We start from the raw sequence: 16,550 nt of genomic DNA, 5'->3' as shown, positions 1-16,550 counted from the left end.
ATGTTGATGAGAAAACACAATTACCACGTTCACCATTTTACTTTCCACCTTTGTACAAACACGTTGAGAAGGACTTGAAAGAATTACAAACTACTCAACTACAAATGGCCTCAGCAAAGAAAGAACCCGTGGATATTGAAGCCATTAAAAATTGCAGATATTTGCGATTAAGGTCCGCACCAGAACAAACCAGTAAAACGGAACATTCAGTATTTGAAACTGAAGTTGAAGAGAAATCTTCAAATAGCTTCGATGACAACGAACCTTATTGAAAGGCAAACATATTCTATTGGGATTAAACGTTTGTGTTGTAAACATCTTTATTTGCTTCATAAGATCATGATTCAAATCAAATCTAGCTTTACGGACGTTTAAGAGATTTAATAAACAGAAACGAGTAATGTTTACACAACGACAGGTAAGACAATTATCCGTTGCCAGGTCGCAGTGCTTTGTGGGACACCTTAATTTCCTGTTTAACAGGATTCAAGATCTTTCAGTTCCGGCTGAGAACATGCAGGCGCAAGACGGAAGAATCTCGCTCTGTGAATGGTTGAAAAAATAATTCGCGCCATTTTCGCGGTTTCCCGCCCTTGGTGTCACTAACGTCTGTTTCCTTGGAGTTCTGATTGGTTCACTGTGTTATTTTCATCTGACTGGCTAAAATGTTTACTTTGCTTTTGGATTCACGACACCTGTGCAATTGAAAAGTGTCAGTTTAAATGTGAAATATCCGTCAAGAAAACTGTTTTCTACATTTAGCTGGAGTTCTTGATGAGTCGCCACTTCCCAGCTGAACAACTGATATTCTTGTATTTTTGTTATGTTTTCAATCACTGGATAATCTGGCATCTCCGCTTTCCAAAATCTCTTTAGTTTTTCTTAGTTGACCCAGTCTTCCAACCTGCCCATTTTCGTTCCTAAGCTTTTCGAGAAATAAAGTCGTTTCTTTAACGTTGTTTTAACATTTTATGACAGACACACTTCTGATGTGGTATTCGGTTGTTTCCAAGAGAGGATGAAGGTAAGAGAGGTAATCCCCCATATAGGCCCTATTCCCATCGTAATCCCTCTGGAGTTATTTTTAGATCTCCCGCGAGATCCAGTGTCCCAAGAGGGTTAGGTGATAGCCAATCATATATCCTGAATTTTACCCGCGTTGACAGCTGAGCCGATGCCCACGCAATGCTACGCGTCTTTCGCGAATTGATCTAAAAACAAAATGGCGGAACATGCATACAGAAAGCGGTGCCTGCATATGTTTTGTGGGCGAATGCGAGTTTAAAGTGGTTGTATTTGGACAACGCAGATTGGAAAAGAATCGCTCCGGCATGATTTGTTTTAGAGCCCAGCTGTGCGGAAATTATGCAAGAATATTACAATACAATTAGCTTGCGAAAATTGAAAGCCGTGATTGAACAGACAAATACAAACATCTCAACCTCCGGCACAAATTTCGATATTTTTATCGCAGTGCGTACAAAATCCCTACAGTCATTGAAATCTACGTTTTATTTACTTTCTAATCAGGTATGTAGTTAAGAGATTCGTCGGAAGAAACGCCAGAAACAAATCTTTTTTCATGCAAGAGTGCTACATTTTAATAGCTGTCGAAACATTGAAAGCCGCGATTGAAAAGACGAGTATAAACATCACAACCTCCGGCACGAATTTTGATATTTTTATCACAGTGAGTACAAAATTCCTTCAGTCATTGAAATCTATGTTCTATTTACTCTTAAATTACGTATGTAGTTAAGAGATTCGTTGGAAGAAACGCGAGAAATAAATCTTCATTCATGCAAGAGTGTTACATTTAGCTGTCAAAACCGCGATTGAACAGACGAGTATAAACATCACAACCTCGGCACGAATTTTGATATTTTTATCCCACTGAGTTCAAATCCCTTTGGTCATTGAAATCTACATTCCATTAGCTTTCTAATCACGCATGTAGCCAAGAGATTCTTTAAAAAAAAAGGCGAGAAACAAATCCTAGCTTTTATATGGAAGAGTGTTACATTATATTTGAAGTGAAGCCGCGATTGAACAGACGAGTCTAAAGATCACAACCGCGGCACGAAAATTTTGATATTTTTGTCACAGTGAGTTTAAAATCTCTTCGGACATTCAAATCTACATTCTATTAGCTTTCAAATCACGTGTATTTCTTAGAGATTCGTTGGAAGTAACGCGAGAAAAAAATTCTTTTATGGAAGTGTATGATTGTGATTAGCCGTTGTAAAATTGAAAACGGTGAAAGACACGTCACGCGCGAGGTAACATTATCCGCGAGAAAATCGATACCGCCTAAAAATAACTTCAGAGGGATTACGATGGGAATAGGGTCTATATGGGGGATTACCTCTCTTACCTTCATTCTCTCTTGGTTGTTTCTCTGTCGTTGGCTGGACTCAGCTGCGTCCAGGAAAAAACTATTCTTGGGCTTTATATTTAACAATTATTCCACGAGTGCGCGTTGGATATGAGATGACAGATGACCATAATCATCTCATATCCAACAAGCGCGAGAGAAATAATTGTTTTATTAAGAACAATCAAGAAATATTGCTAGATCTTGATGATTTCGCTTCACAAGAACAACTAGAAGACAATTTAAGCTATTTTACGGGCATGATATAGTGGCTCATATACTATTACCGCTAAACCAATCAAATCCCTGGAATTGCATATACAATGATCCAGTTTTTAACAATGTATCATAATGGATGAAAAAACTCGCGCTTGGGAAAAACCATGTATTGTGAGAGGACAAAACGAGAGAGGGCGAATCACTTCGTGCAGCAATGACTGTATATTTCCTACCCTCCCTCAATCTCTGCACTCCGAACAGACAAATCTGGTCAAGCGTGCATTCCTTAAAACGCGGATAAATATTTCAAGAGCGAAAAAAAATTTTGGTGCTCAATCAATGTTTGTTACCAGAAATTCATTTTTTTAGTAATTTTCAAAGTTGAAACGTTGAAATGTCACAAGATTAATAAGGATATTCTGCTGGTTTACACGAAAACAAACACTAATCGATAAAAAACGCTTTTCGGGCCCAGGAGATAAATCTTGCATTTCATATTTAACAGCTTGAAGGCACTCAGAACCTGCTGGCATTATCCCTCTAAGGCACTCAACATTAATGGACTCAAAAACTCCAACATCACAAAGACTATAACTTCCATTTACAAAAGGACAAAATATTATAACAGAAATGATCGATAAATGAATCATGAATGGATCATTTTTGTTGTAAAATTTTTTTCATAGCGAGCAATAATACTTACATTGTGAAAGAGATTGATGTTGTGTTAAACTTACATTGTTTGTGTAAACGTTTTCTTCTGTATTTCTAACCGATATATTGCATTAATTTCTTTTTTTCCTTAAACACGGTTTATTAATTTTTAAATTCTATCTGTGGTATGACCCAGCAAGAAAAAGAAAACAGTCGTGTTGCCGAAATAGAACGATTGTTTTTTGGGTTTTTTTGTTGTTGTTGTTGTTGTTTTTGTTTGTTTTGTTTTTTTTGTTTTTTGTTTTGTTTTTTTGCTTCAAACTTGTTTTTGTTTTCTTGTAACTTGCCATGTTTTTTCCTTGAGAAGAATTCTAAACATCATAATCTCCAAACAGAAACTTTAACGATTTTTCTAAGATTTACGAAGATCTTCAAAATTTCCCAAGATCATCCGGAGATCACACGCCGGAACGTTTCCGATAATTTTCCACAGATTTTCAATCCCTCTTGACACGGCGAGAAATCGCCTATGCCACTCACCTTTGTCATAGTGTGAAAGGTGGTAAAAGCTTGCTAAACCTTTGACGAAGTGTCATAGGTGGTTAATGCCATTTTGGTTTTAGTGAAAGGTAATCAGCACCTTTGGTTGTTACCAAAGGAAGAGCAAAGGTGTTCTCAAATGCGGCTTCGACCTGTGCAGAGGTACATTTGATGCTTTTTCAAGGTATTAATACTAAACACTGCAACTAAGGCCTTTGATATGATTGCTTGGACGCTTGTTTCAGACCAACCTTGTCACACCTTTGATTCGAATCAAAAGTGATCAAAGCCGAATTTTCGTGCGATGTAAAGTTAAATTTTAAGGAAAATCCGAACGTCTTTCAAAATTTTTAGTTCGCTCAATATTAAATAGAGGCAAACGTTTTGGCCAATGTGACGATTTAAAACATTCAAAATTTTTGTAGTGAAGTTAAACCTTTATCTCGTTCCCATGAGGCAGGTCTTAAATTTACTCTTAACGATAAATCCTTGTAATTTCTACAAAGTTACACAATACTGAACAAGTTGACAATACAATACTCCGTCACAACTTTAAAAACTTCAAATGTTAATGAGCAAAGTTATTTAATGAGAAATCCACGATAAATGGCATCAGAATCGTAATTTCATTTGTCTAAATTTCCTTCCTTTTAATAAAAAACAAATTTTCTAAGTGGATTGGGAAAGCTTCCTTTGTTGCGGGCAACAAAATGACTTAATTAAAAATCTAAAACATTTCTATCGTTCGAATAAACAAAGCCGATTGACATGGAGGTTAATTTTCCATTAAAAAAAACAATCAAACTAAACAGAGCACTTAATTACAACGACGAATTTAAATTCTGTTGAATTTGATTTATCGATTGTCTTCTCTGGACTGAGCATTTCAATCAAGAATTTGCATTTGTAAACTACTGACATACGATTAGTCCTAAATCAATCTTTTAGAACCTTTTTCTACCAAACAAAAGGATCAATGTCTCTATTTGCGGTTGGCAATGAATAGATGTAATTGGATAAAAATATTAAATTAAACACAAATACACAAACGAAGCTATAAAATTTTTGCAGCTGGTTCGGTGCATGTTACTTATTTCGCGCCATGTTAGTACCTGATTCTAACACAAGATAAACTGTCTCAGAAGATTTCGTTCTCTTTACAAGGTAGGTAGTATTTTCTCTATACCACGATTTTCAGTGCATCCTACTGAAATTGATAACAATAATTTCATTCTGTTTTATTCAAAAGCAAAATCAAGACCTGTTAAACCTAAACACAATGTATGTTTCTTTAATCGCTTAATGTTCCGTCTTACGATCCTTAAAATTAGTTTCAGTCGCTGTAAGCTCATGTATGCAGTCACAGATTCATGAAATGTTGTTGGTAGAAACTGTATGATCTTGAGATCGAGTTTAAAAATTATCAATCTAACGTATACATTACTAACCAGCGATTAAAGTGAGTAGTATATACCATTTTTGTCGCCGGCTCAAGCTTACGATTCAGACTCCTTCTTTTAGCTAGATATCATATAAATTACTACAACCGCTGGGAATCTAGCAAAGCGAATTCGTCAGATTCTATGCAAGGTTTTGGGACCTTGGAAACTGTTTCCATCATTCAGTTATATTTTAACGAATAATATAAAAATATTACCACAAAGATTATCAAAGATTACATTTATCTCGGCTATCGCCGATCGCCGGGCGATGTCGACACAGGTCGTGTTCGTCAACAGTTGCCTAATGACAGCCAATTACAGAAAACACAGATAGTTTGTGCAATTTCAATATGCCCCTTGCAAGACTATAAAATGCCTGATTAATCTGGGGTTTTTTGTTTGATAATTTAAAAGAAGTTTTAATATCGAACGAATCAGTCAGATTCTGATTTAAATGCATACAAAAGAGTAACAAATTTACAGGTATCCAACTTAAAAGGCATCTGTCTACGACTTGGCACCTTTTTTAGTCGAAACGTAAAGAATGAAATGCGGTATACATCGAAATCTCTACGTGAACGTCTTTTTACTCAGCGGTACAGTTGCTTATTAAATTTCCCCCGTGTACAAGTTGTAAGGTTTATTTGTCGCCATAGCAACAAGTAAATATTGGCCCAGGGCACTTGTTCTAATTAATTTAAAAGGTTCCAAGATAATTTAACAGTTTCTCAATCGTCGACTTCGCTAAGTGTGGATATCAACTGTCAATTATAATATATATATTTTATTTAGGCGTCTTTGTTGTTTTAATGTGATATAAGCCAATAAGCGGCTTTTACTCAGGGGGTGTGTTACATACGGTGAACTTTTAATTTTAAGAGCTATTTACAGTAATCATAGAGCTCGCCTTTAGCCTTTTATAACTAAATGCGGTGACAAGCAGAACGTGCGTTTTATCTGCAATCTTTCTCACTCTCTCGTATTTATTTTCCTTTGATCTTTCTAAATGCTTTGAGAGTCGTTTGTGACACTAGAGTGTGCATCAATTTTCCATCAAACGTCGACGTACTTCAGCAGTTGTAAACAACGATTTTTAGCATGATGGTTTCACATAAGTATTCGTTTTCTTTTACAGCTGTTTTACACCGAAGGCGATCGAAGAACTCATCGACGTCAAAAAGGTAAATACTTTTTTTTAATCTTCCAATGTATTGTAGAGCGGAAATTTTGAAATGTGTCAGTAACGCAGTTTAATTACTAGTAGTCTAGTATCATCAGTTGGTGCTTTTAAGCACCTGATCAGTTTATGGATTGATCCAGTTCGATACTGACTTGTTTAGCTTTTAAATCAGGTGAAACTAAACGTCAAAATGTACTGCTCTTTAACCTGTGCAACAAAGGCATAAGAATTTTTTAAAGACCAACCGAATGAACTTGCGTTGACTCGATCGTTTTAACGCCGTATCTCACGAGCTGTCATCTTGCATTATCGTTTATCCGTGTGCTTTTGTCTTCCAAATTTCACGCACTTACGTCGAATTGCGTGCACTTTAAGTTTGGTTTTCACTCTTTGCTGACAGGCGCTAAATTTTGAATGCCCACGTTCGTTCTCTTCGATTTGCAACCGTTGTGAACTTTTGCAAAACATCTGACAGCCCTCGTTTATATTCGAACTTCGAGAAACAATATACACACTGATGATGGACATAAGGACACAGACATTGTCGCAGAAATATTTTTTTTAGTTTTAAAATATATTTTCCGATTTGCATTTCGATTCAGCGAGCGTTTCATGTGGCGTGGTAGCAAAGATGCAAATAATTTAAGCGACACGTTTTCGCGGAAGTGGGTCCTCGTTTTTGCAGGCTTTAACGAACTCAAACCAACAAACCATTAAAATGAATATCTTTAACGAGTCGTAGTAGCGTTCGCCTGCCTGTAATTGAGGGTTCTTTGTTTTTTCTATCGGTTCTGTTCTGAGTAAAACTCTAATGTTCTACGTGAGAAGTCAGTAATTTGTTTTTGCTCGGCAGGTTTGAAAACTGAGAAAGATCATGACATCACTCGCCACTGGAGATGAAAGAGAGCGCTACGAGGTGGCCGAAGAAGCTGTCCGAATTGTGAGACGGTTTAATCAAGCGGTCACCAAAGAGGAACGCCAAAAAAAAATTATTGACTTATGTACCGACATTGCGGGAATTCTAGACGCAAAAAGACAGTAAGTGACTTCAAATTTGTCGGCGTTAAAAATGTGTTTTGTCAAAGATAGATTAAGGAATTAGCTAAGCCAGTTCTCAATGTTCATTTTGCGGATTGTAACACAAAACTGGAAAACATTATTTTGTTCAATTCGTTTCGCTGTTGACCAACAAAACCTGAGTCAAGTATTGTCTCCATAACTTAAATTTTATTAGCACAATTGTTTTCCAGCGCACAGATTACGTGGATTTCCTTAATTCAAAGTGACATCCCCATCTTCTTGAAAATGTCACGAAATGAAAAATTGTTTTCAAACATGTTTACTTTGGAACGGGTAGCCTCTTTCAACAAGGGCTCGAGTTTTAATTTCGTGCTTAGAAAAAGCGTGAGACTCCCATTGTCAGTGATAAAAAATTATCTAAGATTAATTTCAACCACACAAAGCATCTGGTTTCGGGAAATAAAAACACAAAAGTTCTCTGTGGCTACTTTTAAAATTTCACGTATTTAGAAATTGTCCATCCGCCTAACCCGTGCGCTCGCTAATTATAAATTGAGTTGCTGCAGCTGTTTCTTCGAGAATCTTTTTTTCTTCTTCTTCAAATACTAAAACGTTGCCAAATAGAGTTGCTCTCTTAAGCAAATCAGTAGTGTAAAAATGCTGGTCTTTTTGTTTTGTTTTCAATTGAAATATTGTGAGGGAGAAGAAATGCATGCTTAAAATGTTGTCCTTGGCGGGAAAAGGAGAAGCAAAACACAAGGAAGCTTTTCTGATTGGTTAATTCATGCACGTGCTCACTGCTGCTTTCTTCTGATTGGCTAACGAATTTATGCGCGCGACATTCTCGTTTGGTTAAACAGCTTTGACCATAAAATCGCCTTTCGAAAGCAAATATTGAAGCTGCAGCTCTTTAAAATGCAAATTTGAGAACTTCTTTTTAATTTGCACGTCAAGATGACATGTCGTCGGTTTATTAACACTAGGATCAGAATTAGTCGGTATTATTAACATTAAAGCAAGAAGATGAGATGCCGGAAACTGGAAAACAAGTTTTATGGTGGATAGCTTTTAACTTAGTCTTCCTCTTTTTCTACTATAAACTGCATGGCTGTTTTGTGTTCATTTAGTTTCAACCTTTCCCCCATCTCGAGCAAAAAACTCAACTCAGAACAGCTTTATGCGCAGTTTAAGCGGGTATTATATCAAAAATATTTCTTTATCTTATTAATAGGAAGTTCATAGCATGTTGTTTGCTTCATTTTCCCTCAAGATTGTCCTGAAATTTCCTGCTTTAGAAAGACATTATTCCTTTCTCAAGAATAATTTGCTCATATAATGAGAAGAAATAATTTTTAAATGTCTTTATTTCTTAAGAATAAAATAATATCAAGTAGAGCTGCATAAGTGTTATTTGGTAACTGTAACAAAGAAAAATTCATTAAATTTGACACAACTGCAATTTTAACTTGACTCAGCTCACAATTTTCACAATCCATATGTTGCAAAAAAAATAGGAGATGCAAAAATATATACAATTCCAAACTCTTGACCTCGACCAACAGGTGCTGATACATTACGCATGCGCGAGCTGAGCTGCAATTTGTTTGGTCGAGAAACCTGTCAACAATGTCCACACAAAATAGTATTCATTCAAATGAACTCTATGTGAGAGAAATTTGCTGGGAATTCGACCAGTGGTTACGAGCGGTTGCCATAGCGAAGCCAAGCTTTATTTACAAAGATTTTAAACACTGCTTAAAAGCGACAATCTCGCTTCGTTCCCGTGCGTTGGCAACCAACAACATGTCAACCTAAAGAGCTCATTTTGAGCGCTTCATGATTAAAGAAGCAACGAGGCCGGCTCTTGGTAAGAATTAACGGCGTATAATTGTTTTGGTTAATGCTGCTTTGCGAATGATAATATCGTTTAGGTGATCTTTTGCTATATACATATGGTTTTTGAACGCAAGGAAGCAGACAAAGTTTACCGCGGGTTTAAAGTTCTAATTTTAAGCGCATTTTATATCCAATGTTAAAAGGGTCACTTATATTTTTAGTCTTGCTTTATTTTATTTTTGTGTGAAAGCCTCAAACGGAAATAACATAATGTTCTCTTGCTTGAAAATCGTCATGAATAACAATTATTTGCTCATTGTATGCTGTTCCATAAACTCTAATACAGAAATACCACCTTCTTCTTAAACGAATCCAAATTTGTGACCGAAATTCGGAACGACCTTGAAAATGTTTCCAATTTGTGCCGAATGAAATTGCTTTTTATCATATTTTAATTGGGTTTGAAACCACCGAAGGTCCAATGAATAAAACTAACTTGTCTGATCAGCAAATTGCGATTTTTTTCAAATTCAGTTTTGTATTTCGGTTTACGTCTAATTCAGTTTAGAAAATCTGTTTTCTTTTTATTTGAAAGGTCTTTTTACTTTCTTGTTTCTTTGTTTTTTATCTCGGTTTCCATGAGTTCCGAAGGAGAAATCTTTCAATGCGTGCGATGTTTGCAACATAATCATTATTTATTCATCAGGAAATCTTTTGTTATTATATTGCACGGAAAGAGACAAAGGGGACGACCTAACAATTATACTAAATGGGAAAGATAAGATTTCTGTTGGGTATTGAACTTCCCGTCGCAAAGGTGTTGCTGTCACCTCCAAAAAAAAAAAATTAATTTGTCGATATTTTCTACGTGCGTCAGAATTTCGTTTTAGACCAAAAACCTGTCAGTTTTCCACATTGATTAGGAAAATCTTTAACTGTGTTACAATGAAAATTGTTACGCTGTACTGTTTTGTTAGTAGATGACGTACTGGCCAATTACAGCTATAGACGTAAATATATAACGCAGTCGACCAATCAGAACTCGAAACAGAAACGTGCAACTGGTGCCAAGCGCGGGAAACTTTGATCGACTGGCTTGGCAGTATTATTGGAAATTAAAACCTGCAAACTTAAACCTATACAATAAATAATTGAAAAAATATCAAATACTTGCCAAATGTTCGAATCGTGGCTAGTCTGACAATTTTTTTCAATTCTTTAGTGTATAAATTTCAACTGGTGTACGTGCGGTTGGGAATCCTTCTGCGATAGAGGGCCAGATTGCTACCATCTTGAATTTGCGAACGGGACTTTGGGTGTGATGCTCAACGAGTTTGACTATAAATTCTGAAGGTCTCTGAAGAGTCTCTTGGCCAAGACGAAACGCCGCGTCAGACTAGCCACAAACTAAACCCTGGTAACAATAATGAAATAAAGAGCTAAAATGATGTCAATTATTTGCAATTCTACTCATAAGCAGATAAGGAATATTTTTGTAATAAAAAAAAAAAAAACACGAGAAAAGAGGCGGTATGGCCGTATCCTGGAAAATTATTTATGTTTTTTTTTTTCATTTCTTTAATGTTCTTACAGACTAGAAGAATTGGTCAAAAAACAAAACGCTGAACTTGAGGAACTTCGTCAAAGAGTCGGTTCAGCAAACACTACATCAACATCAGGACGAGGTTCTTTGACCCCTGAAAGCACACAGGGGTCCACCCCACAAGTTTCTAACACTCCTTCCTCTGGGAGAGGTACATCATTTTGCCACAGAGGAACCGACCCCTTACATGAATGGCCAGAGAGGCCCTCCACTTGTACCCGCTCCACTAGCCCATTGTCCTTCGCAGACTCCTCAAGTAACATGACGTCAACTGTGGTGGAGTCCCGCGAAAATTTGACCAATCAGGAGCTAGGGGAAGAGAACAATGACACTAAACATGATCTGGTATGAGCAGAAGTAGGATAGTAAAAAATACTGGAGTGTCAAATCAACTTGAGGACTCGCGGTGGGATAGTTTATATAATGAAGACTCCGTTTCATGGGTTTAAACCTAAGTAAAAGTAGCATATTCTAGTCAGTCTACGTCACACATGACCGAGAAACGAAATAACATTCGAATTCCTCCTTGTAATGGCCGGCATTTGAATGGGATCTTGAGGATTTCTCTGGAAGTCTTTCCCGGAAAAGACGCATTGACTGAAACTGAAAAAATACTGGCGAAATAATTATTATCCTTGAAATACGTTAATGCTGTAATTTAAAGAAAAATTCATAGCTTTATGACGTTCATAAACTGGGGAAATTTCTACGGGAACTCTGAAATCTCGCTGGCGATGTTCAAACTGACATGTCAATTTCAAAACTCTTTTCAAATTTCAAAAATACTCGTCATGCGTGATGCAGATTGACGGTAAGTTCTGGACGAGAACTCCACCCCAGTTCTAATAAGGAAACAGTTTTTTAGTACAGGTAGGTATATTGTAACCAGACTGTGTACCCGTCTTTTAAACATCGCTCGGTTCGATTTCACCCGTGAAATCTTCGCCCCTTCTCGACTTTCTGCCTCGGGTCTCCGAGGATGACTACGGACAAAAACGACCGCGTGGTACAAAACAGAAAGCAAACGCGCATGTACGGTGATAAAGACCGCTGAGCATGTGAACAAAAACTGAGTAGCATCACACACCAGTCTTGCAAAAGACTCTTTATTGTCTGGTTGGCAATGACAACAGAGTTGAGTGACACCTCAGAAGTTACGTCCTAACTAAATCTCCCAATACATAACTTGCAAACCATCTACCACCGCAGACTCGCCGCTGACGAAACCCTAGCTATCATTTGTTTTGTAAGCGCTGCACTGCGGTGCTACTAATTTTTATTGCTCAATAAAGAAAGAAGAAAGTGCCCAATTATTTTAATGTTTATGCGGAAACGTGGCATGCAGTGATTTTAATGATCGCATTAAAACCAGCTATCCTTGTTCTCCTTTTGTTGACAGAGCAAAGGTAGATAGTGCATCGAAACCAAGCTTAAGGAAATTACACGCCACGAATGATTAATGCTATATGGTATTAAGGATGGTGCCTACTAATAAGGAAGTATTTTTGTGTGGTTTTTGGCTATGCGGGATAAGTAGATCTTAACAAGGGCTATTAAAATCCAAAAAGAAAATTGAAGGTAACCAAGCATTTTTTTTAGAGATAATGAAGCAACAATTATTCTAAAAAAAACAGTGTATACAAAGCAATATATGGTGTTTTTTTCCAAAATTTTAGTTTTATTATCTCTGAAAAATGCACGATTACCCCAAATTTTCTTTTTAGATACTAAGAGCGCTTGTTATTCTGCTTTCTCTGCATAGTTTAAAACCGCGCAAAAATATTCCTGTATTAGTAGGCACCACCCATAGAAAACCCGAGTATCTGGAGATGCGTAGAACGTATGCGCAGTAACAAAAGTAGGCACCGTCCTTAAGATGCTCATTAAATACACTTACTTCGCTTCATTTGAAGGGCGATAACGAAAAAGAAGATGAATATCATTCTGACGAAGAAAATAACCCAGAAAGAGATGAAAACATTAAACGAAATAAAGAAAGCGGCGATGATGAATCAGAGGCTAATCAAGCCGAAGTAAAGGAAAGGGCTAGGTATTAAATTTATTTATTTTATCCATTTAACTATTATTTTGCATTCTACCGTAATTTTACAATCAGTATTCTTAGCACGTTGAGATCTTTTAAACGCGCCATAACAACCTTGGTTTCGCCGAACAAGAGAAATGACATGAAGTGTACGTTGAAGGTAAGGTAGGTAAAGTCGCACAAGAGCCTAAGTGGCCCACACGGCCGGAGCTTAGCCCGGTTTCTGTAGCATGAAACAACTAGGAATATTGCTACTCCCCCCTGGATGGGATGCTAGTCCATCGCAGGGTTACCCCCAGCAGTATGTCGCCGGTACCCATTTATACACCTGGGTGAAGAGAGACAATGTGGAGCAAAGTTTCTTGTCTAAAGAAACAACACAGCAATGAAGAGACCAACCTGGACTCGAACCAACTACCCTCAGATCCTCCGACCGTCCGATCGAAAGTCCGACGCACCAACCACCACACCACTGCGCCTCCACAAAGTGTACGTTGAAGGCGTGGGTAAACGTTTAATATGACGCTAAGTATTATTTTCATTTAGTCAACAATGAAGTTTCCTTCTATAGAGGGATTGGAAGGCGTATGAAAACCAGTTAGACTGCCACTCGTACAGCAGGCTCAACCTCCATATGGCAAGAAGGTTTTACACTAAAAAATATATCAGGAACTATTTGTCAGTAAACTAAGTTGGTATCTCATAGGGGTGTAATTGAATTTGAGGCGTGCCAACAAAACGAGATTCTGGTATCCGGGAGTATCCACGCCAGGGAAAGGTTTTCATCTCTTATAAGTAGTCGGTTATGGTTGTTTAAGGATAATTCGTTTACGGCACGAGATTTTAGCTTGTCGAAGTTTTGATCGGAATGTCGATTAATTCGTCCGCGGCTTGGCTCTGCCATCCTTTGTTTTCTTAGACAAGAAACGTTAGATCACTTAACCTCTCACTAACCAGATGTGTAGATGGATACTGCAAAACGGAGCCTGAAATACTAAGGTTGATCTACGTGAAATCGGCGTCTCATTCGTGAGGAGTAAAGATACTTTTTGCTACATGTGAGAGAAACCTGACCGTTTAAGATAAGGGATTTACTTTGAGAGCTTTTACTTTGAGGTTTTTTTTTGTGGCTCTGTTAGTTTATTAAATCATTATTTTCTCACAGACTCATCAAAGACGAAGGTTTGAACTCTCGAAGTAAAAACCTCATCTTTAACGGAAGTTTCATACTTTTTACGTTTCACCTCAATTAAGGACAGTGCCTACTAATACCGAAATATTTTTGTGCGGCTTATGACTATGCGGGAAAAGCAGATCTTAGCAGGGGCTATTGAAATCCAAAAAGAAAATTGAGGGTAACCACGCATCGTTTAGAGATAATCAAGCAACAATTATTCCTAAAAGCAGTAAAATACAAAGCAATGCATGGCTTTTTTTTTCCAAATTGAAGCTTTATTATCTCTGAACTGAAATGCATGGTTACCCCCAATTTTCTTTTTGGATACCAGAAGCACTTGCTAAGTTCTGCTTTCTCTGCATAGTTTTAAACCGCGCAAAAATATCCCTGTATTAGTAGGCACTACCTATAGGAAACCCGAGTATCACGAGATGCGCAGAACGTATGCGCAGTAACAATAGTAGGCCCCGTCTTTAACAGAGAAGATTGAAAATAATCACAAAGATCGTTAGGAGACTGGGGAGAGAGGGCGGCTCTTCCCCAGTACCTCTCTCTCCTTCCCAGGCCCTTTCAGCCTCGGCCGCTCTCTCAAAGTCCATTTCAGTTTTAGTCAGTTCAATAAGGTAAAAGTGAAGTAAAGTAAAACTTTATTGAACATAACCATATAAGGCAAGGAGATAGCACTTGAGTGCACGTTGACCTTCTTCACAGTGATTCTAACATTGCATACTTCCAGCCAGTCCTGTTTTAAAGCCATGTGCGATGTTTGTGGCAGTTGAAGGAAAAATAACCAAACACTTCTTCAAAACGTTTTGTTTTTAGCACATCACCGCGAAAAAGTACTAGCCCAAAATCCTCTCCCCAGACCTCGAGGTCCGTTAGAGGTCTGGTAAAAAACCCTAAGAAGCAGGAGAGTAGCCAGAAACTTAAAGCAGAACAACCGCGAAAGGAGAAAATGTATGAGACATTGTGGAAAACAAACCAGATAACCCTCTTTGACGAGAGGAAAAGGTAAGTGTCCGGGAGGCACATGTTGACTATCCGCTTAGGCGGGGGGAGGGGAGGGGAGGGGGCTGGAGGTTAATAGGCACGTAATCCGCGTAGAAACTGGCGTGATTATTCCTTTTAGGAGCCCAAATTCAAAACACCAGAAGCATGCAAAATAAAGAAAAAAAAACCTGTGGCATTTCACCGCACTGTAATCAATTTGAACCAACAGCGAAACCTGTTGTCCATACAAAATAGCCCTCGTGCTGGTGCAAAATTGCACATCCGATTAAAGTTAAAAATGTCGGCCGAATCAACAACAGTCTCCGAAGAAGAAGAAGAAGAAGAAGAAGAAGAAGAAGAAGAAGAAGAAGAAGAAGAAGAAGAAGAAGAAGAAGAAGAAGAAGAAGAAGAAGAAGAAGAAGAAGAAGAAGAAGAAGAAGAAGAAGGAGAAGGAGAAGGAGAAGGAGAAGAAGAAGAAGAAGAAGAAGAATTTTGGCCGCTCGTGGTATTTTATATGAGTTCCCTGGTGTTCCCTTCGCACACAGTTATTTTTACTGGTATTCACATGATTTCGAGTTTAATTTCGTATAAAAATTAAAAGCACGAGTAAATTTTTTTAAAGACTGACAAAATTAGTCTTCAAACTTTGAGCTCATTTGAGATTTGAACATTTTATGACGTCATTTTATGGTCTATAAGAGTATAAACCGTAGAAAACTGCTGTAGATTTGTTAATTGTTGCTGATGTTAATCAATGTTAGTGCACACTGATACAGTTCTTTGTCCATTTCAGAAGTAAACCAAGAGTAACACGAATCAGCAGCCAAAACAAAAAAGCAATTGAAAAGCGTTACAGTGAATCTTCATCGAGCAGTTGCGAGAGCGATGATGAAGAAGAATTGACAAGAAAGGTAAAGTGGAAATATAAAGCCCCCTTACAGTTAAGCCATGATAACCAGCCAAATACTTTCTCCTCCCGGCCCATCACCTCTGTTCATCTCTCCGAAGTAAAACGAACAAAGGAATTTTAAAAAAGCTTTGTTGCGCAAAGAAAACGTATAGCTTGTTGCTACTGTTTAAGTTCCGTTGCACAATGTATTTGGTCGAGACTGGGAACTAACAGGGAGAATAAGAACACGTAGAGTTGGAAAGCGCCAGCCCTTTGATCGACATGATTACAGGACTATGTTTAGCAACGAGTTATTTGGTCATAAATGTAATTGTCCTCTAAATAGGGTCTTCAGTTGTCAATACGGAAACCTCTCTTTACAATGCTTTGCTTCTTTTTGTGTTTGAAGGTTAATCCCGAGCTATCTTCAGAGTATTGGGATATTCACAAACTTATAAAGTATTTAAAGGTGAGTGTACACAGCGATTCTTCAGAGGCAAAGTATTCTAAAGCTGGCTTAAGTCTTGAGGAGTGCTAATTGGTATTACTATTTGCAAGTGTAACGCTCTCTAGCCAATCAGC

General features: G+C 37.6%; 1 protein-coding gene across 7 annotated transcripts in view; it reads left to right on the top strand.

The window, feature by feature from the left end:
- Positions 1–16,550, top strand: part of LOC146455087 (armadillo repeat-containing protein gudu-like) — a 34,368-nt gene that overhangs the window by 7,678 nt on the left and 10,140 nt on the right. For 3 of the 7 annotated variants that reach the window (XM_085094699.1, XM_085094695.1, XM_085094698.1), the window contains 7 exons: positions 6,365–6,410; positions 7,263–7,447; positions 10,859–11,213; positions 12,782–12,918; positions 14,912–15,100; positions 15,873–15,990; positions 16,378–16,437. In XM_085094699.1, the coding sequence (XP_084950825.1) occupies positions 7,284–7,447; positions 10,859–11,213; positions 12,782–12,918; positions 14,912–15,100; positions 15,873–15,990; positions 16,378–16,437 (1,023 nt within the window). In that variant the 5' untranslated portion in view covers positions 6,365–6,410; positions 7,263–7,283. Of the gene's footprint in view, positions 1–4,851; positions 4,952–6,088; positions 6,176–6,364; positions 6,411–7,262; positions 7,448–10,858; positions 11,214–12,781; positions 12,919–14,911; positions 15,101–15,872; positions 15,991–16,377; positions 16,438–16,550 lie in introns of those variants that run through there. The other 4 variants (XM_085094696.1, XM_085094697.1, XR_014859087.1 and 1 more) reach the window with 4 other exon arrangements.

This window comes from Pavona decussata, unplaced genomic scaffold (genome assembly GCF_977016875.1).
Source record: "Pavona decussata unplaced genomic scaffold, jaPavDecu1.1 SCAFFOLD_286, whole genome shotgun sequence".
NCBI lineage: Eukaryota > Metazoa > Cnidaria > Anthozoa > Scleractinia > Agariciidae > Pavona > Pavona decussata.
Note: the sequence above shows the minus strand (reverse complement) of the source record. Positions and strands in the feature narration are given on the sequence as shown.